General features: G+C 36.9%; 1 protein-coding gene across 2 annotated transcripts in view; it reads left to right on the top strand.

Annotated features, from left to right (window-relative positions):
* RNF128 (ring finger protein 128) overlaps positions 1-26291 on the top strand; it is a gene marked incomplete at its 5' end in the record, with an annotated part of 94231 nt that extends 67940 nt beyond the window's left edge. For both annotated transcript variants that reach the window (XM_081222519.1, XM_081222518.1), the window contains 5 exons: positions 11684-11755; positions 15622-15704; positions 16587-16683; positions 17479-17647; positions 24865-26291. In XM_081222519.1, the coding sequence (XP_081078645.1) occupies positions 11684-11755; positions 15622-15704; positions 16587-16683; positions 17479-17647; positions 24865-24998 (555 nt within the window). In that variant the 3' untranslated portion in view covers positions 24999-26291. The remainder of the gene's footprint in view (positions 1-11683; positions 11756-15621; positions 15705-16586; positions 16684-17478; positions 17648-24864) is intronic.
* Between the last annotated feature and the right edge of the window lie 557 nt (positions 26292-26848).

Here is a 26848-nt window from a genome sequence, read left to right as displayed (position 1 = left end):
AAATGGGACCTAATGAAACTTAAAAGCTTTTGCACAGCAAAGGAAACCATAAACAAGATGAAAAGACAGCCCTCAGAATGGGAGAAACTATTTGCAAACAAATCAATGGACAAAGGATTAATCTCCAAAATATATAAACAGTTCATGCAGCTCAATATTAAAAAACCAAACAATCCAATCCAAAAATGGGCAGAAGACCTAAATAGACGTTTCTCCAAAGAAGACATACAGATGGCCAAGAAGCACATGAAAAGCTGCTCAACATCACTAATTATTAGAGAAATGCAAATCAAAATTACAGTGAGGTATCACCTCACACCAGTTAGAATGGCCATCATAAGAAGATCTACAAACAACAAATGCTGGAGAGGGTGTGGAGAAAAGGGAGCCCTCTTGCACTGTTGGTGGGAATGTAAATTGATACAGTCACTATGGAGAACAGTATGGAGCTTCCTTAAAAAACTAAAAATAGAATTACCATATAATCCAGCAATCTCACTGCTGGGCATATACCCAGAGAAAACCATAATTCAAAAAGACACATGCACCACAATGTTCATTGCAGCACTATTTACAATAGCCAGGTCATGGAAGCAACCTAAATGCCCATCGACAGATGAATGGATAAAGAAGATGTGGTACATATATACAATGGGATATTACTCAGCCATAAAAAGGAACGAAATTGGGTCATTTGTAGAGACATGGATGGATCTAGAGACTGTCATACAGGGTGAAGTACGTCAGAAAGAGAACAACAAATATCGTATATTAACGCGTATATGTGGAACCTAGAAAAAGGGTACAGATGAACCAGTTTGCAGGGCAGAAATTGAGACACAGATGTAGAGAACAAATGTATGGACACCAAGATGGGAAAGTGGCGGGGGGGTGGGGGTGTGTGTGATGAATTGGGCGATTGGGATTGACATGTATACATTGATATGTATAAAATTGATCACTAATAGGAACCTGCTGTATAAAAATATTAAATTTAAAAATTAAAAAACTTCTCACCTTTTAGAGAAGGCTTTTGAGAGGACATTTTTCACTCCTTAATGGGTTATATCTGTTTATCCGTTGGTGACTAAAGGATTAAATATATGACTGATAATCGCTTTTGCTTATATATACTTGAGAGTGCTGAAATGTCATTTACATGGTATTTAATTTTCCTGACTTCTTATTTTTAAAACAGAAAGCTTGATGCATATGATGTTTATAACTATCACTAAATATTTAACTGCATTATCCCCATTTTGCTAGTAAAAATAGTACTGAAACTGAGTAATGAAAATTTACCTTTGTTAAAATTCATTAGAATATTCAGGAATGTCTTCCCTCTGAACCATTATGACACATAGTAGATAATGTCAGGCAAACTGATAAATGTATAACCATAAATTTTGATGACCATAATGCCCAATTATAATGGACAGCATTTAGTGGTCGTATGCCTGACATTCCATAGTATGATGTGTCAGAACACACATCATCGCTGTTTTTGTGGATGGAAAGCTTTTAAGCAAGATGAAAAATATCAATGGGTTGTGAATGAAAATAACATATTAGGCATTATATGGTGGATTCATGTCTTCACTGGGAACAACCCTAACCTAAGACAATGAAGATTATGGAAAACCTTCTGGCATGCTCAAACTGAACTGAGTTTGGGAGTCACCATTATACACTTGACTCTGGCATGGGACACCCAGCATTTTTGGGATATAGTGCATGCACCTTAACCTTACTCAAGCAGTCAGTACTCAGTGGAAACAAGGTATGTGTTGGATTAAACATTGGCCAGTGAAACAAAACAGGGCTCTAGGTGAAAGAGAAGCTGGCCTTCATATAATGGAACAAGCTGAATTTACTTTTAATGAAAACGGTCTTTCAGAAGAAAAGAAGTTACTCTCTGAAATAGATTGGTAGGAATCATCTTCCAAGAGCAGAGAAAAGAATGGGAATCCACTTGGAAAGATGATAAAGACTTAGTAATATGGTCACACAGACCCAATACATAATGCTAGAGAATGTTAGCACTCAACACTTGGAAAGAGCGTATACTCTGACACAACAGGGTCTGTTAACTATTTTACTCCAAATGGGGACCCAAGTAGTCATGGGGTAATGACCTTCCATTTTTACTTATGGAAGTTCAGGAAGAGCATCTTTTTTTTAAAAAATAATAAATTTATTTATTTATTTATTTCTATTTTTGGCTGTGTTGGGTCTTCGTTTCTGTGCGAGGGCTTTCCCTTGCGGCAAGTTGCGGCAAGCGGGGACCACTCTTCATCGCAGTGTGTGGGCCTTTCACTGTCGCAGCCTCTCTTGTTGCGGGGCACAGGCTCCAGACGCGCAGGCTCAGTAGTTGTGGCTCACGGGCCCAGTCGCTCCACGGCATGTGGGATCCTCCCAGACCAGGGCTCAAACCCGTGTCCCCTGCATTGGCAGGCAGACTGTCAACCACTGCACCACCAGGGAAGCCTAGGAAGAGCATCTTTGAGACACATGCAGAGCCACAAACTTATGGAAATTTTCTGGGTGAAATTGTAACTTACATTGCTGATCTCTGACTCACCTCTGCCAAAGGATGGACCAAAATAAGATGAGTTATAGGAATAGGAATAATACTGAATGATACCTGTGTATTCCCCATGGGAGGAGACAGCCTAGCTGCACAACAGTCAATGGGAAAACTGTATAATAGTGTGAGTTGAGACAAATGATTGACTTTGTCCTCAGCTAACATGGAACCTAGAAATGACAGAATCATCACCACTGGTGGTAACACTTGTCCATAATAATATCTGGTATGTGGGCAAAGAACAATTTCTTCTAGGAAGATTTAATAAACACTTCTGTGATACATCCTGACTTCTTTTGTAGCCAGATGAAACTGTGTCATAACCACACTGTGATATGGTGTAATACTGGTATTGTTGGTAAGGTTCAACTGCCTTATATAAATACATCTTATAATAATGAAATGTATTGGGAAGCTGAACTAAAACCTCCCCAGGATGTGTTACCAATGGAGAGTGACTGGCCTGAGGAAGAATTAGATATAGTTCATTACTTTAAATAGCTCTGTACAAGTTTATCCCAAAGTTCAAGTGGCCATAGATCAAGGGAGTAAAGAGATAATTAAGTTGGTACATCAATAGAAAGATGTTTTAAATGGTCTTATAGATTGGAATAATTATTTCTTTGAGCCTGTTTTCATCCTTCATTGCCTTCTGCAAGTATTAGATATGGTTATGTGTTCTTGCTTACCTTATGTATAAATGCTGTACTAATTGTAAAAGCCCAAAATGACTGTTTTGTTGTTAAAAAGACTATGATTGAGAGTGAGAGTAGATTGTAAGGAAAGAGACAACACAGTAGATCTAGCTGCTTACTCCTTGCAAGTCTCCCAGGAAACCATGCTTGGCCTTTGGCCAACCCTGGGTTATGGCCGTCAAGATGGTTTTATTTTGTTTGTTTTGTTTTGTTTGCTTTTCTGTTTTCTTCCAGTTTTATTGAGATATAATTGACATATAGCACTATATAAGTTTAAGGTGTACAACACAATGATTTGACTTACATACATCCTGAAATGATTAACACAGTAGGTTTAGGGAACATCCATCATCTCGTGTAGATACACATTAAAGAAAGAGAAACAAATATTTTTTTCCCTTGTGATGAGAACTCCTAGGATTTACTCTCTTAATAACTTTCATTTATAATATATAGCAGTGTTAATTATACTTGTCATGTTGTACATTATATCCCTAGTACTTGCTTATCTTATAATTGCAAGTTTGTAGCTTTTGACTACCTTCATCTAATTCCCCCTTCCCCCACCATCCGCCTCTGGTAGTCACAAATCTGATCTCTTTTTCTGTAAGTTTGTTTGTTTGTTTGGTTGGTTGGTTTTTGCCTGTGCCATACGGCATGTGGGATTTTAGTTCCCCGACCAGTGATCGAACCTGTGCCCCCTGCAGTGGAAGCATGGAGTCTTAACTATTGGACAGCCAGGGAAGTCCCAAGTTTGTTTGTTTTTGAAATATAATTGACCTACAATGCTATGTTAGTTCCTGGTATGTAACACAGTGATTCAATATTTCTGTGCATTTGAAAATGATCGCCATGATTGTCTAGTTGTCATTTGTTACCATAAAAAGATATTACATAATTATTGACCGTATTCCACACACTATGCATTTCATACTGGTGACTCATTTATTTTGTAACTGAAATTTGTGCCTCTTTATCTCCCTGTATACAGTGGAATATTACTCAGCCATAAAAAAGAATGAAATCTTAACCATTTGTGACAACATGAATGGATCTAGAAGATATTATGCTAAGTGAAATAAGTCAGGCAGAGAAAGACAAATACTGTATGATTTCACTTATATGTGGAATCTAAAGAACAAAGCAAATGAACAAACATAACCAAATAGAAACAGAGTCATAGATACAGAGAACAAACAGGTGGTTGCCAGAGGTGGGGGGCAGTGGGGAGAGGAGAGAAATAGGTGAGGGAGATTAAAAGGTACAGACTTCCAGTTACAAAATAAATGAGTCAAAGTGTTCTTTATGTTAGTGATTGATGATTTTGTTATACACATCTGGAGCAACAATCAGGATAAATAATATGCACCTGGTTTTGTTGTTGGGGTCCTGAGTTTGGAGCAGCATGGCCAACTGCTAGCAGAATTATCTAGTGACCAGTCCCCCATCTGAGCCTCAGATCCTGAGACTCAAATTGGCTTCCTGGGCAGAGATATGTCACACATGTCCTTATAGTTTGATGCCAAAGAGATAGCACTCCTGTGTGGGCTCAGATGAGGAAGAACTTAGCTACATTAATATCTTAAAATTTGTCCTTGAACTTAAAGCATGACTAAAAAATATCTGAAGCATTTCTGGTTACATTAAATTTTCTCTACTGTCCTAGTATATGAAATTAACTGGAAGACTTACCAGGTGTCTGCATACTGCACCACTATCAATATATACATATTTGTAGTTGGTGCATTTGTATGTATCTATTCCTGCCTGAATTTGAGATTTAGAGCCCTTTACAAAACCACTGCTTTGGCTCTTGTATAAGAAGAGCAGAATAAACAAATTCTCGGCTGAGTAGGACCTGGTTTTATAGTCTTTCTCTGACTTTCTCACTGGACAAAAGGAAGCTCTTACAATGGGTCTGTCGGGATTTTTTTAAATATTCACTTACTCTAATAAAGGTTTTGATTGTGTTTCTTTGAAAAATGCTATAATCTGAGTCATAACCTATCTCCTAGGGTAAATTCCCCCTTTTCTGACTGCTCTTCCTTACAGTGCATTTCCTCACACTGTTCACAGGGATCACCTTCATGTAAATGGTCTGTACTCCTATTTCTGTAGTTCCATAGACTTATGGGAAGCTGTTCTATAATCTGCACCTCCTCTTTCCTTTAGGAATACTCTCATTCAAATATTATACAGAGGATTTTTTTGGCTTTATCTTTTTTAATTGAAGTATAATTGACATACAGTATTATATTAGTTTCAGGTGTACAATACAGTGATTCCATGCCTAGGTTTTGCTGGGGAAAAAAGTAGATTTCTCTCAGTTCTCATATATCTAAACAGTCACATCACTCAAACTTTGATTTTGTTCACAGGAATGTATCTGAAGCAAAGAATCCTCTTACTATAATCCTTGATTTTAAGTATCCTGTTTTATAAACTCCGAGCCAAATTTTTATGAAAATTTTTATTTTAAAAAAGTGGTGAGGGACTTTCCTGGTGGCACAGTGGTTAAGAATCCGCCTGCCAATGCAGGGGACCTGGGTTCAAGCCCTGGGCTGGGAAGATCCCACATGTTGTGGAGCAACTAAGCCCGTGCACCATAACTACTGAGCCTGCGTGCCATAACTACTGAAGCCCGCGTGCCTAGAGCCCGTGCTCTGCAACAAGAGAAGCCACCACAGTGCGAAGCCCGCACACCACAACAAAGAGTAGCCCCCACTCAATGCAACTAGAGAAAGCCTGTGCACAGCAATGAAGACCCAACAGAGCCAAAAATAAATTTAAAAAAAAGTGGTGACTTAAGAGCAGGGAAATATAGTTTGCTTATATCTACCCTCTTTTCTTGCTTTTACATACCCCAATCAGCCCCCTACCCCCACCATCAAGTAATTAGGTTTGACTATGTGCCTAGTGTTATTCATGTGGGTTTCAGTTAAACTAAAAGCTGAATGCTGTGGGACCAAAACCCAGGTGACAAATAACCAGACTAAAACATTTATTTTACTTAGTTTGATATAAATTCACAGATGAACTAGGTAAAATATCTTTGAGTTCACTGTAATTTAAAAATTGAACATTGTAATATAGGATAAGAATTGACCTGACTCTTCATTTTCAGTCCACTTAAAGTGTCACTCAGAACCAAAATAACTATACAGCTGAAATTCTTCAGTGACTAGAACCATCCCAGCTTTTGAATAGACTAATGGCATTAAGCTTCTGTTAAGAAAATTGGTGAAAAACCAAGATGCTTTGAATCAATCTTCTACTCTGCCAAATATTCTTAGACCAGGTATCTCTTAGGACTGGGAAGGAGGTGGGTAGAGTTTATTGATATAAAATACCTGTTTAAAAGAGCTTTCCAGGTCTTCCCTGGTGGCGCAGTAGTTAAGAATCCACCTGCCAATGCAGGAGACACGGGTTCGAGCCCTGGTCCGGGAAGATCCCACGTGATGCAGAGCAACTAAGCCCGTGCGCCACAACTACTGAGCCTGAGTTCTAGAGCCTGCAAGCCACAGCTACTGAGCCCGTGCGCCACAACTACTGAGGCTGAGCTCTAGAGCCTGTGAGCCAAAGGTACTGAGCCTGCGTGCTACAACAAAGAGTAGCCCCCGCTCACCGCAACTAGAGAAAGCCCGCGCACAGCAACGAAGACCCAATGCAGCCAAAAATAAATTTATTTAAAATAACTAAATAAAAGAGCTCCCCAAATCACAGTAAGTAGACAGTTGAGGAAGGATTTGAAGATTGGGTAATAGCTGACTTTGAGGGGTTTTTTTTTTTCTTATTTCTTTCATTTATCTTCTTCACAAGGAATGTGAAGCCCTTTAAAGGCTTCTTTGCTGTTACACAGTGGAGGCAGTGTGCTATAGTGGAGAGATCAGGGGCTTTAAAGCCACATAGAACCTGGGCTTGAATTGAATAGCAGCTCTGCAACTAACCAGCTGCCTGGACTTTAGTCAAGCTTCAGAACCTTTTCTTGTCCATAAAATTTGGATATTAAAATACCTATTCCATAAGCTTGTTAATGTTTAAACAAGATGACACATGTAAAAAGCTTAGGGTTAAACCTGAAGCATGGCAGGGGCCCAATACATGTTCTCTAAACCTTTATTTTCCCAGGTTTGATAGAATAGAAGCTTTCAATGAGTAAAAGATGAGAAAATCATGAAAATCTGTTTTTCTAAACTCAGAAGTTATTCTTTGAGCAACTACTAGGCATTATGGGAAATTTTTTTAAATGATTAAGGCCCAGTCTTTCACCTACTCACAATCTACTAGGAGAAAAAGACACATGAATAATACAACTACAGAATGTAAGAGGTAAAAACAATGTGCTATTGGAATTTATAGGGTAGGGGGGAATTCTGATACGGTGGAGAGGTACCGAAAAGGTGTCCAAAGTAATTTGTGTAACAAAGTAGATATACTCTTGAAGTTCTGTTTTTTTTTTTTTTTTTTTTGCGGTATGCAGGCCTCTCCCTGTTGTGGCCTTTCCCGTTGCGGAGCACAGTCTCCGGACGTGCAGGCTCAGCGGCCATGGCTCACGGGCCCAGCCGCTCCGCAGCATGTGGGATCCTCCCGGACCGGGGCACGAACCCGTGTCCCCTGCATCGGCAGGCAGACTCTCAACCACTGCACCACCAGGGAAGCCCTGAAGTTCTGTTTTTTAAGGAATCTAATATAAATTAAAGTTTGCATTGGGGCATATTCTCTTTAAATATTAAAGCCAGAAGTTTGACTTAAACAAAATTATCCAAACATATATTTAAAATAAACTACTTGGTCTTAATTTTGTTCTCCTGTGTCAGTTTTTAGAGGAATGGATGCATCTTGGGAACTCCTGCTATCAGTGTGACAGTGAAATAGTTTGAGTACTGATGGCAGTTTTAAAAGTGACCTTTATTCAGGTTCTAAAAATACAGTTTGTGCTTCTTAACAAAACCACATGTCGCTCCTCCATATTGAAATAAATGTCTTTTCTTTATAAAAGCTTGGTAAGAGTTATTGGAAATATTCAAATTGCCCTTTAAAGGATTTTTTAAAATTCTAGGGCTGCTTCATTAAGCATCGGTTTATGCTGTGCTGCAAATGTTTTAGAGATCCTTCATAATCAAGTCCCTTGCTTAGGATCTTCTGGTTTTTTTTTTTTTTTTTTTTGGATTTTCTGGTCTTAATGTAAGTTCCACTTTTCTCATTCACGCAGACTTGGACATTACATTTAAAGTTTGTGTTCAATCCCATCTCTCTAATTAATTTGCATTAGTCTTGGATATAATCAAAGTTGTATAGTTAGCATTCATCCCTGATGAATTGATGAAAACTAGCACTGGAGACTCATGCATTTATATTTTGTTGAATATTTTGGAATGAGAAATCAGACTATATAGATTTAATCAGGTAAATACACTAGAGATCTATTACTTCCTTGTGAGTGCATTTCCCAAGTTGTGTCATAGAGCTTGTTACTTAAACCTAAATCAGAAGTGCTCTAAAGACAGGTTGCAAAATGATTGTCAAAGACTTCTTATCAACTACATTTTTTCCTTGCCCAGTTTTCTCTTGTTGGCTCTATTTTTGTATCATTTGCATTTTTTTTCATCTTCGTGTGGAAATAGCTCATACTTTATAGGAAAAGAAAGTAGTGATGTTTGGAAGTCTAGGCCAGGACCAGAATCCTGTGGGCCTACTGGCTGTTCACTGTAAGGACTGGCCACAATTTGACAGACTGTAGAATCCAGGAGTTGGAAAAACTTCAGAAGGTTTTGGATGGTTTTATCATAATGGAATCTTGGAATACGAAGAGCAGACTTCCAGTACCAGCCCTATCATTCAGAGGCTACATGCCCTTTTGGACAAGTTATTTTACTCTTCTGAGCTTCCACTTGCTCAATGTTAAAATGGAGATATCCTCTCCTTTAGGGGATTGTTGTGAGTATTAAATGAGGTAATAGATATCAAAAATAATTATAAAATAACTATATAAATGTAAGGAAGTAGTACTAGCTTCCTGCTCCAAGCCACAGTAAACAAAATGGCTACCTTGATGTCAGAGTTAAGTGTTCCCAAACTCTGGGCTTCAGTGGGACTGACACTAACCAACTCTGAGATTTTGAGCACAGCATTCTTTCTCTTTGGGCATCAGTTTTCTTATCTGTCAGAGTAGATCTCAGGCTAGGTGAACTCTAAGAGTTTTCCAGCTCTAAAGATCCTAAGTGTATCTCCTTTCACTGTCACTCTGTTATTTACTTGTGATACAAGTGACAGAAGGGAAAATATTTAAACTCAAAATGAAGTACCAGGGCTTCCCTGGTGGCGCAGTGGTTAAGGATCTGCCTGCCAATGCAGGGGACATGGGTTCAAGCCCTGGTCCGGGAAGATCCCACATGCCGTGGGGCAACTAAGCCCATGCACTGCAACTATTGAGCCTGCACTCTAGAGCCCACATGCCACAACTACTGAAGCCCACGTGCCTAGAGCCCATGCTCCACAACAAGAGAAGCCACCTCAATGAGAAGCCCTTGCACCACAATGAAGAGTAGCCCCCGCTCACCACAACTAGAGAAAGCCTGTGCGCAGCAACGAAGACCCAACGTAGCCAAAAAATAAAATAAATTTATTTAAAAAAATTAAGTACCATCATAAAATTCCCCTTGTGGGTGAAACCCATGATTAAGTCTCAAAGAGAAAGTGAAAGGGCTTCGATTAGTGCCTCTTTCCTTCTGAGAGCTAGGCCTTCCTATTAACTGTTTCTATGAGCTATATTTGCCAGTCAGGTAACAATCTGAGAAGTTTCTGCTGCTACTATGCCAGCAAAGAAATATTTTGGCAGTAATGTCCTTGGCATCAAGCCAAATACGTTTCACAAAATGATATCTTATAGGAGGCAGGTTTGGGCATTAAGGAATTTCCTCACATACCTACACCCATGGATTATTCCCTTCCAAAATATATTTGCTACAGATATGTATAAATCTGTAATGCTAATTGATGAATAAATAGTACTTTATATTTTCGTCTAATAAACATTTTATTGAGTGTCTGCTATCAGCCGGACATGATGCTGGATACTTTACTTACGTTATCTCTAATTTTCATGTAACCTCAATCAGTGTCACCTAGGGGTCTCCCTGCTGGGGATGGAGGTACATACAGGGGGATGAGGAAGTTGTTGACATCCTCACAAGACCTCTGGTTCTGAGAACCTACTTTCTGCTGAATTTCTATAAGTTTGTTCATTTTACAGTACAAAATAGGAAGATTGCTTAGCATCTTCCCATGCTGCACATGCTATCTCTCTATTCCATACAGCATTCACCCAGGTGTGAAACCTAGCCTCTTCTTCAATTTACACATATATTATCTTCACTTGAGGCATTCGTGTATGTGGTCGATTTTACTGAAATAGAAGGAAGGTTTATTTGTGGCATCACAAATAATTTCAGATTAACACCAAATATCTCATACCACCTGGGAGTTTTTTCCTCTGGCCAGTTCATCCCACACAGAGGGATAGTCTCTCATTGATTCCTCTCTTTCTCACTTTTCCCTCACCTTTTAAATTTCCCCCATACCTTAACCTCACTTCTGATTCAAATATATATATATATATATATATATATATATATATATATATATATATATACACACACACACACGCACATACACACACATATGTGTGTATATGGATAGATATAGATATGTATGTAATATTTTAGTCTTTATTCCCTAAATGAGCCATGGACTTGCCTTTGCATATTCAGACTCATCTAGGTATATGTTCAGTGAAACAAAAAAAGGCTTACCACTCTCAGAATCCACCCTCCTTACAAGGCAGTAGTGGTTATAAACAGCATTTTTCCCCCTAATACCAAATAACACTGTAAGGATTGGTATTATCCTCATTTTATAGATGAGTAAACAAGCTCAAAGATTTAATGACTTGTCCAGGATTATTCATTTAGTAAGTGACAAAGTCAGATTTTGAAGCTAGGTCCATTTGCATCCAATGCACTTTCTACCAAACAAGACATGATTCAAAAAAGAAATTGGAAAAGGTGTAATTTAAGGTCCTCTGGGCTTTTGAAAATAGGAAAATTGCTTTGAAAATTCATAGCATCCGAATCCATTTGGAATAGGGACGCATAGCTTTACCGTTGTGGCCCCAAAGTTGCTGTTTAAGAAGGTAGGGAAACATAAGGTTTCAGTAATTTAAAAAAATCCTGCTTGGTATCAGATAAATGGGTATTTATTATGGCTAATTAAATTTTATCTTTTAAAATTTACTTAGACATTGACTTTTACCTGATAAATATTTATTAATCCTCTCTACCTTTTTTATCATATTTCTTTTAAAAATACTTTTTCTAATACCTGCTATTTTTTTTTATTACAGAGACAATTAAAGGCAGATGCTAAAAAAGCCATTGGAAGGCTTCAACTCCGCACACTGAAACAAGGAGACAAGGTGCATTTATGACTTGTAAATGCTATTTGTTTTAAAGCAGTGCTACCAAGCCATTGTTAAAAGCTAAGTGTTCTTCCAAAGTATGATTTTCATTAGAATTTATAAATCTTATTGATTTTTTAATCTATTTGATACTGGAGATAGGCTGAATAATGGCCCCCAAAGACATCTAGGTCCTAATCCCTAGAACCTGTAAATGTTACCTTATATGGCAAAAAGTACTTTGCAGATGTGAGTAAGTTAAGGATCTTGAGATGGGGAGATTATTCTGGATTATCCAGGTGGATCCTAAGTATAATCACAGTGTCTTTATAAGAGGGAGGAAAGGGGAGATTTGACTACAGTGCAGTAGGAGATGTGACAATGGAAGCAAGAGGTTGCAGTGATGCAAGAAAGGGGCCATAAGCAATAACAGTAAGAGTATAAGTTTGTGTCATTTTAAGCCACTAAGTTATTGTAATTTGTTACAGCAACAGGAAATTACTACAGTGCTTCAGTACAACTCTACTTGAACATCCATTTTCAGATTTAGCACAGTTGAAAACTACCATTGATGTATAAAACACGTATCAAAAAATAGCTATGGAAGTTTGTACTACAATAAAAATATAGCTACAGAACTTATTGAAATAAAAAATACCATTTATAATAGCACCAAAACCATTATATACTTAGGTATAAATCTTACAAAATATGTACAAGATCTATATGCTGAAAAGGGCAAAACATAATGAAAGAAAGAAATCAAAGAAGACCTAAAGAAATGGAGGGATATATCATGTTCATGGATTAGAAGACTGTCGTCAAGATGTCACTTCCTCCCCAAACTGATCTATAGATTCAATGCAGTTTCAATCAAAATCCTAGTTGCATCTTTTGTAGGAATTGACAAGTTGACTCTAAGTTTATTTGCAAAAGCAAAAGAACTAGAATAACCAAAACAATTTTGATAAAAAACAAATTTGGGTGACTCACATTTCCTGATTTGCAGGATTATTTTAGAGCTACAGTAGTCAAGAAAGCATGGTAGGGCTTCCCTGGTGGCGCAGTGATTGAGAGTCCGCCTGGCGATGCAGGGGACACAGGTTCGTGCCCCGGTCTGGGAAGATCCCACATGCTGCGGAGCGGCTGGGCCCGTGAGCCATGGCCGCTGAGCCTGCACATCCGGAGCCTGTGCTCCGCAACGGGAGAGGCCACAACAGTGAGAGGCCCGCGTACCACACACACACACACACACAAAAAGCATGGTATTAGGGAAAGGATGGACCTTTCGATCTTTGAAACAGAAGAGACGGTCCAGAAATAGACCCACACATAAATGGTCGATTGATTTTTGACAAAGGTGCAAAAGCAATTCAAAGAAGAAAGGGCAGCCAATTGTTGGCTCTCCATACGCAATGACTGAATATCCATAGACAAAAAAAAAAGAACCTCAATCCATACTTTATACCCTCTGCAAAAATTAACTTGAAATGGATCACAGACTTAAATATACAACCTAGAACTATGAAATTTTAGAAGAAAACTTGGGAGAAAAATATCTTTGTAGCTTGGGTTAGGCAAAGATTACTTAGATATGATACCAAAAACAAGTCCATTAAAGAAAAAAGAGAAATTTGTTAAAATTAAGAGCTTTTGCTCTTTGAAAGACACTGTTAAGAGACTGAAAAGACGAGCCACAGACTGGGAGAAAATATTTGCAAATCACATATCTGATAAAGGACTGTATTCAGAATATATAAAGAACTCTCAAAACTCAAGAAGAGAACAGACAGAAGGCAGATACTAAAAAAGCTATTAGTGGAAAAATGGTCAAAACAGACATTTTACCAAAGAAGTATATGGCTGGCAAAAAAGCACATAAAATGATGCTAAACATCATTAGTCATTAGGGAAATACACATTAAAACCACAATGCGATACCCACAGCACATTTATTAGAATGCCTAAAACCAAGAGCTGACCAGCTGTGGGACAACTGGAACTCTCATGCATTTTCTGGTGAGAATGCAATGTACAGCCAGTTTAGAAAACAGTTTGGCAGTTCTGTGTGTGTGTGTGTGTGTGTGTGTGTGTGTATAAATTAATTAATTATTGGAGTATAGTTGCTTTACAATGTTGTCTTAGTTTCTGCTGTACAGCAGACTGAATGGCAGTTCTTTATGAAGTCAAATATACACTCTCGAAAGAACCCAGCAATCTCACTGCTAGATGTTTACTCATTCACATAAAAACTTGTTCACAATTGTTCATGGCAGCTTTACTCATAATTACCAGAAACTGGAAAGAACCCAAATGTCCTTCAAGTGTTGAATGGATTAAAAAAACTGTGGTACATCCATATCATGGGATACTATTTAGCAATAAAAAGGGGGGGATCCTACTGATACATACAACAACATGGATGAATCACAAATGCATTATGTTAAGTGAAAGAAGGCAGACTCAAAGGCTATATAAGGCACAATCCCACTTATAAGATATTCTGGAAAAGCCAAAACTACAGGCACTGAAAAACAGATAAGTGGGTGGCAGAAGATAGTGATAAAAGGAGGGGTTAATTACAGAGGGGTTAATTATGAAGTGGTATAGAGGAATTTGTTGGGGTACCAGGACTATCCTGTATCTTGACTATGGTAGTGATTAAGTGACTGCATGTTTCTCCAAACTTGAAAAACTGTATACTCAACATTTAGAGTGAATTTTATTGCATGTGACTTATACCTTAATTTTTTTTAATGGAAAAACATAGCCATAGAACTTGTGGCATTGTGCAAATTCTAAAACCAGGAAGAGGTTTAAATCAGTGCTACATGTTTCTCTTTGTACTGTTCCTCTTTGGTTGACTTTATTCTTTCACTTTATTTATTTATTTGTTTGTTTGTTTGTTTTGGCTGCACTGAGTGGCTTTGCAGGACTTTATTCTTTTACTTTATTTATTTATTTATTCATTCATTCATTGATTCATTCATTTATTTATTCATTCGTTCATTCATTCATTCATTATTCATTCGTTAATTGATTGATTGATCGATTGATTCATTCATTCATTTATTTATTCATTCATTCATTTTTTTTTTTTGGCTGCACCGAGTGGCTTTGCAGGATCTCAGTTCCCCGACCAGTGATTGAGTCCAGGCCACAGCAGTGAAAGCCTGGAATCCTAACCACTAGGCCACCAAGGAACTTCCTTCTTTTACTTTTTTTTAAAATAATTTATTTATTATTTTTGGCTGCATTGGGTCTTTGTTGCTGTGCATGGGCTTTCTCTAGTTGTCTAGGTGTGCAGGCTTCAGTAGTTGTGGCTCGCGGGCTCTAGAGCTCAAGCTCAGTAATTGTGGTACACGGGCTTAGACACTCTGCAGCATGGGGGATCTTCCTGGACCAGGGCACGAACCCGTGTCCCCTGCATTGGCAGGTGGATTCTTAACCACTGCGCCACCAGGGAAGCCCCTTTCTTTTACTTTTTAAAGTCTAAATATTTTATTTTATTTTCCAACTTCAATTACATAATACACAATGTTATTGACTGTAGTCACCATGTTTTACATTAGATCTTCAGACCTTATTCATCTTATAGTTGAAAGTTTGTACCCTTTTATTAACTTCTCCCTATTTCCCCCATTCCTCAGACTGTGGAAACTAATTTTCTACTCACTGTTTCTATGAGTTTGACTCTTTTTTTAGATTCCAATTAAGTCTAGATAATTTTAAACCGCTTATTGAAACAGTCGTTTTAGTGATGTGATGCTCCTTCTTCTGTAGGAATTTATGTAATTTATTAAATGCATGTGTATTCTGATTTTGCTCTGTAGTTTAATGTATTTTTCTTATCCATCTGAATAACAATAACTATTTGCTCTTAGGAAATTGGCCCTGATGGAGATAGTTGTGCTGTGTGTATTGAACTATATAAACCTAATGATTTGGTGCGCATCTTAACCTGCAAGTAAGTTTGATTTTCTTTTATGTCGTCAATAAGAATAGCTGACTTACAAAAATGATTGTAGTGGGGGAAACTATTTTGAATGTTTCCAATTTGATGTAAAGAAAGTATTTATTTTTAACTTCTTTTCATTTAAATATAGGTGATTGCTTTATTTTTAATGTTAGTGGAAGTGGTATAAGGCTAATTATATAATATTTCCATAATCTGGTACAATTTGGAAACTAGTTCCGTAAAAAAACTTAAGAACCTAGCCAGCATCACTGTTTATTTAATATTGTGTGTGTGTGTGTGTGCGTGTGTGTGTGTGGTACTGGATTATTTAATTCAAAATAATTCTACCAATCCTATTGAGAAAAAAATAAAATCAACTTATGAGCACCTATTTGGAAGTCTTCATTCTTTAGCTTCTTATTATCCCTCTCCCGGAAGTTGTTCTTAACACTCTTCCTTTTAGCTATTAAATAGTGGCATTCTTGGAACTTATCACATTGCCTAAAGTATCGGAATTATGTTACGCTCAATACTTTATTGCACTATATTATTGAGAATGACTAACTGTACTATTTTATAGTTAGGGAATAACAAAATAATTAAGATCCGAATTACTGAACAAAACCTTAGGTCAGGTAACATCTTAGCTATTTTTCAAGTAAGTGGTATTGAAAATAGTTTTTATGAAGCTAGAGTAATGAGGCTATATTTAAAAGTACCGTATTATGAAATTTCCAAATTTTGTTTCTGTAATAGTGTGTTTAAAAGGAAAAAAAAACAGGCATCCGTTAAAAGACTAAGTAAACTTATAGGGTAACCCGTTAGTATATTAGGCAAAGTGTTGCTAGTTCACAACTGATAACCAAAATATGTGTTTTTTTCCTTCATTAGCCATATTTTCCATAAGACATGTGTTGACCCATGGCTATTAGAACACAGGACTTGCCCCATGTGCAAATGTGACATACTCAAAGCTTTGGGAATTGAGGTAAATGTTGCTAAACTATTTATACGAAGGAACTTAAGCAGTGTGTTATTTATATATCTGGGCCTTCAGGAAAAAAATCCTTATTTTTTAGCTACATAATGTGCTAGACTTACGGTTTATACCAAAAATTGGACCTACTTACATCATAGTGACAGCGAGGTACCATGTTGGACCACCTCCATTTTCCTCCTTCTTCCCTCTCCTCAAATGTACTTATTATTTGGTCAGAATTGGAAGTGATGACCCCAACTGACTTCTGATACCCCTTGCTGTTTTTTACTCTCTTACTATTGCATAGCAATCAAACTTGTTTTTAACTGAGCATGTAAAGTTTGAGAGAGTATAATAAATATTAAGTTATACTTCGTAAATGAAAAAAAATCCTACCTATTTCGCAGTACACACAACAGAAAGTCAAGCTCAACAAACTCTTCCTGACTTGAGGAGATATACAGATGACAGTGATTCTCAAAACCCCTAGGGTACAGCATAGGAGTGTTTTTTGAGTGCCTTCCTTGTATCAGGCATTATATTATGAAGTGTTCACCCAGATAAACATGTCAGATGTTGATGGCAATCTGCCTGTAACATCTTTCACCCCATTGGACCCAATTACTCCAACTGCTCTGGCTGTGACCTGCAAGAAATTTTTGTGATCATCAAAAATGGATTGTAGGTTTAAAAGGTTAAGAAGCATTGCTCTAATAAGTCACCTATGAAGAAACTTTGTAATGATATGTCAAGGAAGAACGTATACTCTGAGAGCCTCTTAATGTGTTTAAATGCTTTCTGCAGGTGGATGTTGAAGATGGATCAGTGTCTTTACAAGTTCCGGCATCCAATGAAGCATCCAATAGTGCCTCTCCTCATGAAGAGGATAATCGCAGTGAAACTGCATCCTCTGGATATGCTTCAGTTCAGGGCGCAGATGAACCGCCTTTGGAGGAACATGTGCAGTCAGCAAGTAAGCACCATGCTGAGGGGCAATGAGTGCCCTACAAATGATCCATTGGGGATTAGACACTAGGCAGAGTACTCCTGCTTTTTAGCATTTATTCTATTCATCCATTAACACATTCCAGGTTTTTTCTAGTAAGAATGATGCAATGCAGGATGCACCCCTACCTTAACTTAATATACACATTCAAATGTACCTGAAACAGATGAAATGCATTAAGAGTGGGGATTATTCACAGAAGAAAAAGATTTTTTTATTGGAAAGCTTCTCTCCGATGCATTTAAGTGTTGGCTTATTAACTTAGGCTAAGGAGAAACTTTTCAACTTTAGAAGCCATTGTTTATTGCATATCAATCAGAAATTAAGATAAAGAAATTAAGATAAAGAATTCCTGGAATGATAAAACAGAATTTAATTTCCAAAAGCTTGATTTATACACAACTTCTCCAGAACCCATTTTTTGCACAGATCAGAAACTGTGTTTAAGAATGATGTGCTGCCACCTGTTGATTATTTGCCATGAAGTGAACAAACTGTAGAAAGTAACATTGAATGTATTAATTTCAAAATTCATGTGAATCAGTATTAGCAACTTAGTAATGTCATACCAGTAGAGAGATTTTAGGGAATTCTGTTACTTTTTTCCTTAGAGAAAACCCGTATACAAATTACTTTCCCTTTCTTTAACTTCCACCTTTTTCATGGTTTTTGTTGGTTTGATAGTTTTTCCTCTGTCCTCATTTTGAGATAACCTAATTCTGGCATAAAAGTAGAAGGAAAATGAAATGTCAGGGTGACTTGTAAAAGTTTCAGCTTCCTATGACATGAACCTTTGTCCTTGGTAGACTTATCAGTGCCATAGATACCATTTCTACAGAGGTCACAAGGAATACCATCATGCAAACGCAAACCTCATGTTGTAATCTAATCTTTGGACATTTCGTAGAGTACAAAGTAGTCATAAGAATCTTAATAATCTGTGTTTTGTTCTACCTATAATAGATAATCATTGGCTATTTGCCCCAGATGAATTCTTAGTTCCTGTAACTGTGTGGTAATAGAATTCAGTGAAGATAAAGGACAGTGTATGGGATAATTCAGTTTAGCAGCATTGGTGGTTCAGTGGTAGAATTCTTGCCTGCCATACGGGAGGCCTGAGTGTATGGGATAATTCAGTTTATTGTCAGACCAGTTTAAAAAAAGAAAAAAGTCCCAATCTACGTTTATTGTGTTCTGTTCTTGTGGGGGAGGGTAGAAGGCAGAACAGTTTTTGCAGAGAATTTGCGAAGCAAATAAAATGTTGATCCATGTTCCTTCTCCTGTATTCTTTATCTCCATGAATGGTAGTAACACCTACCCGGGTGCGTCAAACCAGAAACTTAGGTAGATCCTAGATCCTTCCCTCTCCCCTTCCTATTGATTCAATATCATTTTTCCTCTAAACCATCCCCTAATTTCCAACCTCAATTCAACAGTCATAGTTTGAGCCACTATCTTCTCTCTACCCATTCCTTCTACTCTTCCTCCCCCAAGAAATTGGGGAAGCCCAGTCCAACTCCTGTTCCTCCTTTAAAACTTGCTCCCCTTTGAGAAGCTTCCTTTGACTCACCTGTGTGGTCCTACTGTCTACTTCGGTAGAACTTCTATCATTGCATTTATTGCACTGAATTGTATTAAAACCTTAAAAAGGCCCTTTGGGTAGGGACAGTGTTTTATTATTCACTATCGTATACCCAAGCACCTAGCACAGACTGCCACATAGTAAATACTCAAATAAGTGTTGAATGAGTGACCACATAGAATAGATTTAATTTTATCTATGATTATATATTAATAGTTTGGGCATTATGCCTATTAACCATTGATTATTATGGTGATAGTTGTGATTTAAATAACTTTGTAAACATACAATTGATTCGTTCATGCCTGTGTGTTCCATCATTGTGCTGAATTTTATCAGAGCATTGGTTTTCAAACATAAGCATACATTGAGTCACCTGGAGGGCTTGTTAAAACAGAGGGGCAACCATCAGTTTCTGACTCAGTTGGTCTGGGGTGGGCCCTGAGAATTTTCATTTCTAAGAAGTTTCCACGTGATACTGATACTGCTTGTCCAGGGACCACACTCTGGGAACCACCGAATAAGGGCCCTAGTTCTTAACCCTGGCTGCACATTAGAATCACCCATAGAAACTTTAAACATTACTAATGCCTGGGCTTTACCCCAGAATTGTTAAATCAGAATCCATGAGATGTGGGGCCCAAGCACAGGTTATTTTTTATTTTGAAATAATTTCAGGCTGACTTAAAAAAAGTTTCAAAAACAGTAAAAATAATGCCCATATACCCATCACCAAACTTCTCCAAATGTTAACATCTTATATAACCATATACAATTATCAAAAGCAGGAAATTAAATGATAAAATGTTATTAACTAAACTGATCTTACTCAAATTTCACCAGTTGGCCCATTAATGTCCTTTTGCTGTCCTAGGATCCCACATTGCATTTCCTCTTTTCTCATTTTTCCCCAGTTTTATTGAAATATACTTGACATATAATCAGAGTAAGATTAGTTAAATCCATAATCTCACATAATTACGAATTTTGTGTGTGTGTGGTGAGAACATTTAAGATCTACTCTCTTAGCAACTTTCAAGTATTTAATACAGTATTGTTAACTGTAGTCACCATCTATATGTTAGATTCCCCAGAACTTATTCATCTTATAACTGGAAACTTGTACCCTTTGACGAGCATTTCCCCATTTCCCCCACCTTCCAGCCTCTTGCAACCACCATTCTACTCTGTTTCTATGAACTTGGCTTTTTTCTTTTTAAGATTCTACATATAAGTGATATCATACAGTATTGGTCTTCTCTGTCTGACTTATTTTACTTAGCACAGTGCCCTCAAGGTCCATCCATGTCGTTGCAAATGGCAGGATTTCCTTCTTTCTCATGACTGTATATATATATATATATATATATATAGATAGATAGATAGATAGATAGATAGATAGATACATACATACACACACACACACCCCCCACATTTTCTTTATCTGTTCATCAGTCAGTGGACACCTAGGTTATTTCTGTGTCTTGGCTATTGTGAATGATGCTGCAGTGAACATGGAGGTGGAGCTCTCTCTTCAAGATAGTGATTTCATTTCCTCTGGATATATACCCAGAAGTGGGATTGCTGGATGATATGGTAGTTCTATTTTTAACTTTTTGAGAACCTCCATACATGTTTCCCATACTGCTGTACCAATTTACATTCCCACCAACAGTGCACTAGGGTTCTCTTTTCTTCACGTCCTTGCCAACACTTACCTGTTTTCTTTTTGATAATAGCTGTTCTAACAAGTGTGAGGCAATATCTCATTGTGGTTTTGATTTGCATTTCCCTGATTAGTGATGTTGAGCATCTTTTCACGTACCTGTTGGCCATTTGTATGTCTTCCTTGGGAAAATATCTCAGTTCTTCTGCCCATTTTTTAATCAGATTATTTGCTTTTTTGCTATTGAACTGTATGAATTCTTTATATATTTTGGATATTAACCCCTTATCTGATATGTGGTTTGCACATATTTTCTCCCATTTTGTAACTTGCCTCTTCATTCTTTTGATTATTTCTCTTGCTGAATAGAAGCTTTTTGATTTGATGTAGTCCCATTTGTTGATTTTGGCTTTTTAAGTCCTTAATCCATTTAGAGTTTATTTTTTAAGTGGTGTAAGATAGGGGTCCAGTTTCATTCTGTTGCATATTTATCCAGTTTACCCAAAACCATTTACTGAAGACTGTCTTTTCCCCATTGAGTGTTCTTGGCTCCCTTGTCAAATATTAGTTCATCTCATACACATGGTCTCATACACATGGGTTTATGTCTGGGCTCTCAGTTCTGTTCCACTGATCTATTTGTCTGTTTTTATGCCAGTACCATACTGTGTTGATTATTATAGTTTGAAATCAGGAAGTGTGATGCCTCCCCACTTTGTTCCTCTTTCTCAGGATTGCTTTGGCTATCCAGTGTCTTTGGTAGTTACATATGAATTTTAGGATTTTTTTATACTTCTGTGAAAAATGCATTTGGAATTTTGATGTGGATTACATTGAATCTACAGATGGCTTTGGGTAGTATGGACATTTAAACAATATGAATTCTTTTTTTTAAATAAATTTATTTATTTATTTACTTATTTTTGGCTACGTTGGGTCTTTGTTGCTGCACGCGGGCTTTCTTTAGTTGCAGCGAGTGGGGGCTACTCTTCGTTGCTGTGCATGGGCTTCTCATTGCGGTGGCTTCTCTTGTTGTGGAGCACGGGCTCTAGGCACATGGGCTTCAGTAGTTGTGGCACGTGGGCTCAGTAATTGTGGCTCACGGGCTCTAGAGCGCAGGCTCAGTAGTTGTGGCACACGGGCTTTGTTGCTCCGTGGCATGTGGGATCTTCCCGGACCAGGGATCGAACCCGTGTCCCCTGCATTGGCAGGTGGATTCTTAACCACTGCACCACCAGGGAAGTCCAATATGAATTCTTCTGATCCATGAACGTGGGATGTATTTCCATTTATTTGTGCCCTCTTCAATATCTTTTATAAATGTCTTATAGTTTTCAGTACAAATCTTTTACTTCCTTGGTTAAATCTATTCATAAGTATTATATTGCTTTTTGATGCTACTGTGAATGGGATTGTTTTCTTTATTTCTCTTTCAGATATTTCATTGCTGGTGTATAGAAATGCAACTGATTTTTGTCTGTTGATTTTGTAACCTGCAACTTTAGTGAATTCGTTTATTAGTTCTAACAGTTTTTGTTGGTATCTTTAGCATTTTCTCTAGGTCATGTCATCTGGAAACAGACAATTTTACTTCTTCCTTTCTCATTTTGATGCCTTTTTTCTGTTTGTTTCTTTGTTTAAATTTTTTAAATTATTTTTTGGCCGTGCTGCATGGCATGTGGGATCTTAGTTTCCCTGACCAGGGATTGAACCCGCGTCCCCTGCATTGGAAGCACGGGGTCTTAACCACTGGACCGCCAGGGAAGTCCCTTGATGCCTTTTATTTCTTTTCCTTTGTAATTTCTCTGGCTAGGACTTCCAGTACTATGTTGAATAGGAGTGGTGAGAGTGGGTAACCTTGTCTTGTTCCTCTTGAGTATGTTGTTAACTGTGGGTTTGTCAAGTGTGTCCTTTATTTATTTATTTATTTATTATTTTTAAAAATTTTTGGCTGTACTATGCAGCATGTGGGATCTTAGTTCCCCGACCAGGGATCAAACCCACGCCCCCTACAGCGGAAGCATGGAGTCTTAACCACTGGACTGCCAGGGAAGTCCCCATGTATGTCCTTTATTATGTTTGGGAATGTTCCTTCTACACCCAATTTGCTGAGCAGTACACATTGCATTTAACTGTTACGTCTTCTTTATCTCCAATCTGTGACTGTTCCTTAGTCTTTTTCTTTCATGACTTTGACACTTCTGAAGGCCACCAGTTATTTTGTAGAATGTCCCTCAATTTGCAATTGTCTCCTGATACCCAATGATTAAATTTATTGTCCGTTGTCTATTTCTGGCAAGAATACCACAGAAATTATATTGTGCCCTTCTCTGGCTCATATCATATAATGAGGCACATGATGCCCATGTCTTATTACCAATGGTTTTAATTTTGTTCGCTTGGTTAAGGTGGCATCTGCCAAGCTTCTCCTTTTAAAGTTACTCTTTTTCTCTTTATAATTATTAATTATTTTATAGAGAGACACTTGGAGACTATGCAAATATCCTGTTTCTCATCATACTTTTTACCTACTAATTTTATCAATCACTGATGTTTCTTGCTTACAATAATTATTACTGAAATGTGTGCCAAATGGTGATTTTCTATTTCCATCCTTCTTTCTACATTAATTAAGCTTCTATTTTAAGGAAGAGCTATCCTTTCTCCACTTATTTATTCAATTATTTATTTATAATATTATGGACTCATAGATATTTCTTTTATTCCATAATATTATTTTCATGATTTATTCATGGTTAGATTGTCCTAGATTTGGTCATTGGGAACTCCCTCAAGTTGGTTTGTTTTCTTTCAACATGCCCCATCATTTTTTTTTTTAGGCTTTGAAGGCCATAGGTCTTTGTTGCTTTTGGTTGTTTTCTCTTCCAACCTCTTAAGAATGAAAAAACCACTCTTAGCTATGGAGTTGGCTTGCAAGCTGTAGTTTGCTGATCCCTAGGCTAGAATCTAGATTAATCTTGTACTAGGTATGCTCATTGCTACTGGGGTGTCATTGCTATTAGCCCTTTCAAGGAACAACGCTAGGAAATATGTGTATGTACTCACACAAATACACACACACATCTACATTCACCTATCTATCTGAAGAACAGCTAGTTCATACTGATATTTCTGATTCCAGTCCAACACCACAGAGTTTATTCTAGCCTTCCCCTTTCCTTATTTGTAACTCCTTTCTCTGACATTGAGAAACCTGGCTCTTATTATCCACAATATATTTACTTATTTGTTCAATCCTAAAGTACACCTAAGTTTCAACATTGCTAACACACCCCTGTGAAAAACAGTTTCACTAACCAGTGTAGTTCTTTGGTTTTAGCCTTATAGGATATAGTCAAAGTATCATTTTCCAAAGTTACTTAGGTTAGTTCTTTTCTTTCCCACTCTCTTCAGGATGATTATATATTTCATCTGTAATATAATTATATTCACTTGTTACTATTTGTATTCCATTTTGAGAACTCCCACACCCCCACAACTTCCTGGTTGATTTTTTTTAGTCTTTCTGTATGTCTGTCTCTCTATTTATCTATCTATCTATCTATCTATCTATCTATCTATCTATCTATGCATAGCATAGGTAATTTTTTAAAGTGCCCAGGTGATTGAAATGTGATTTGAGAGCTATTACATTTAGAATAGAGAAGCGGAAGACATACCTTTTGCTCTTAAGGATGCTATAATCTAGGTACAAGTAAGCACACGTGTGAATCAATAAAATCGTAATTGTAAATTAAAATAATGCCATATGTGCTTTATGTAAGGCAGCACAAATCATATTAAAGGAACAGGGAATGAGTGTAATAATCAGAGTATGATGGAATTAGATAAGTAAGGCTTCTTAGACATGTGTTGAATTTTGTCTTAAAGAATAGAGGGGTGAAATCATCCTAAAGATACCATTTCTTTTTAAAGATGAAAATCTACAGCTGGTAAACCATGAAGCAAGTTCCATGGCAGTGGATGTTGTTCCTCACGTTGACAACCCAACCTTTGAAGAAGATGAAACTCCTGATCGAGAGACTGCTGTTCGAGAAATTAAATCATAAAATCTGTGTCAATAGAAAACTTGAACCTTTAGTAATAACAGAACTGCCAATCAGGGCCTAGTTTGCTATTAATGAACTGGAATAACTTAATAAGAATGATACTGAAAGTGATGAGATGACTAATATTATGCTATAGTTAAATGACTTAAAATATTTAACCTATTAACTTTTTCCACAAACTCATTATATAATGTTTTTCATAGGCAAGTTTCCTCTCAATAGTGGTAGCAACATTTTTAAACATTCAGAACTCTTGTCAAGTAGTCATGTTTTCCATTTATAACAATTTTCTTATAAAAACATGTTGCTTTTAAAATGTGGAGTAGCTGTAATCACTTTATTTTATTATAGTATCTTAATTAAAAATACTACTTTAGCTTGGGCTATATGTGTCAGGGTTTTTCTCCAGGTGCTTATACTGATCTGGAATTGTAATGTAAAAAACAATGCAAACTTCGGCTAGTACTTCATGAAATGTCTATTTAAGCTACATTAAGTTGATAGAACAAGATTAAAGCAAAATATTCATTTTAACTATTTTTTGTTTTTAAAATTAGGCTAAATGTACTTCATATGAGTGTCAAGCATAGTTTATCAGAGAATATGGACTGGACTGGATTGATTGGTTTATTAGTGACACCAATTTGACAAAAGATTATAGACAAAAACTACTTACAGAAACACTGTATAACTATTTCTCAAATTTTACTTATGGGACTTTCAAAAGCAGAGTATATAAATCATCATACTATTTGAAAATGATTATGAATAAGTCACACAAAAATTGGTAAGTGATCTTTGTGTATGAATTTGTCTACAGAAATTAGTCTGTAGAAAATATTTTCCAAACAATGTTGACTTTGAAAATTGAGTTTACATTTTACCTAAATGGGCTAAAATGACATTAGGTAAACTAAAATTCTGTCCATGTAGCTATAAATTTCGTGAATGCATTTTCTTGGTGTTTGAAAAAGAATTGGGGGAGGGGGAGAATTCCAGGTGCCTTAATATAAAGTTTGAAGCTTCATCCACCAAAGTTAAATAGAGCTATTATAAAAATGCACTTTACTTCTATTCTCTGTGGCTTATCTTTGGTTTTAGAGTTTTGTTTCCAGTACAAATTCCAGCAGAATTTAGGCAAAAGCAGAATAGACATGTATTTTTGTTGGCTAAATGTAGAATGGATGAAACCATTGCATTCTTGTACACTGATTTGAAATGCTGTAAATATGTCCCGATTTGTATTGATTCTCTTTAAATATAAAATGTAAATAAAATATTCCAATAAAAGTTTGTGTTTGGTGTTTAGTTATCATATACTAACTTTTAATATATGCTTGGATTTAGGAGGGAAAAAGGTTTAATGTAAATGGTCATTGATATATTTGATCAATAAAAACTAAAACTTTACATTTACATATTTCATTACATAGAGAGGAACTGCTGCCATTATAATATAACTGAACCTACCATGAAGTATTTTTAAATGTCAGCAAGGTAAATAATGAGGTTGACCACTGATAATATAAGGTTAGAAAAAGACCATGATGTCAGTCCATCTTTATACTACCCAAGACATAAGGCCGTTTTATTGCTTTAAAGTTACCTTTTCCTTCAGCCTTCTCTTTGGCAGTATCATTCTTGGGATGCTGTTAATGAGTTAAATGCATCTCTTTATTTTTCCAAACATGTTAAGAATAAACAGTTGCTTGTAACACTTCAGGACCATGATTATCAAACCAGGGTACACGTATGTCTTCTGTGGCAATATGCCAAATGTACGTGTGTGTGATGCCACACAATAAAGTTGGCCTATATTCTTAGAGAATTAATCATTTCAAGCTTTGTGG

This window comes from Mesoplodon bidens (assembly GCF_964165515.1).
Source record: "Mesoplodon bidens genome assembly, chromosome: X".
Taxonomy (NCBI): domain Eukaryota; kingdom Metazoa; phylum Chordata; class Mammalia; order Artiodactyla; family Ziphiidae; genus Mesoplodon; species Mesoplodon bidens.
This window is presented reverse-complemented; position numbering and strand designations above follow the sequence as displayed.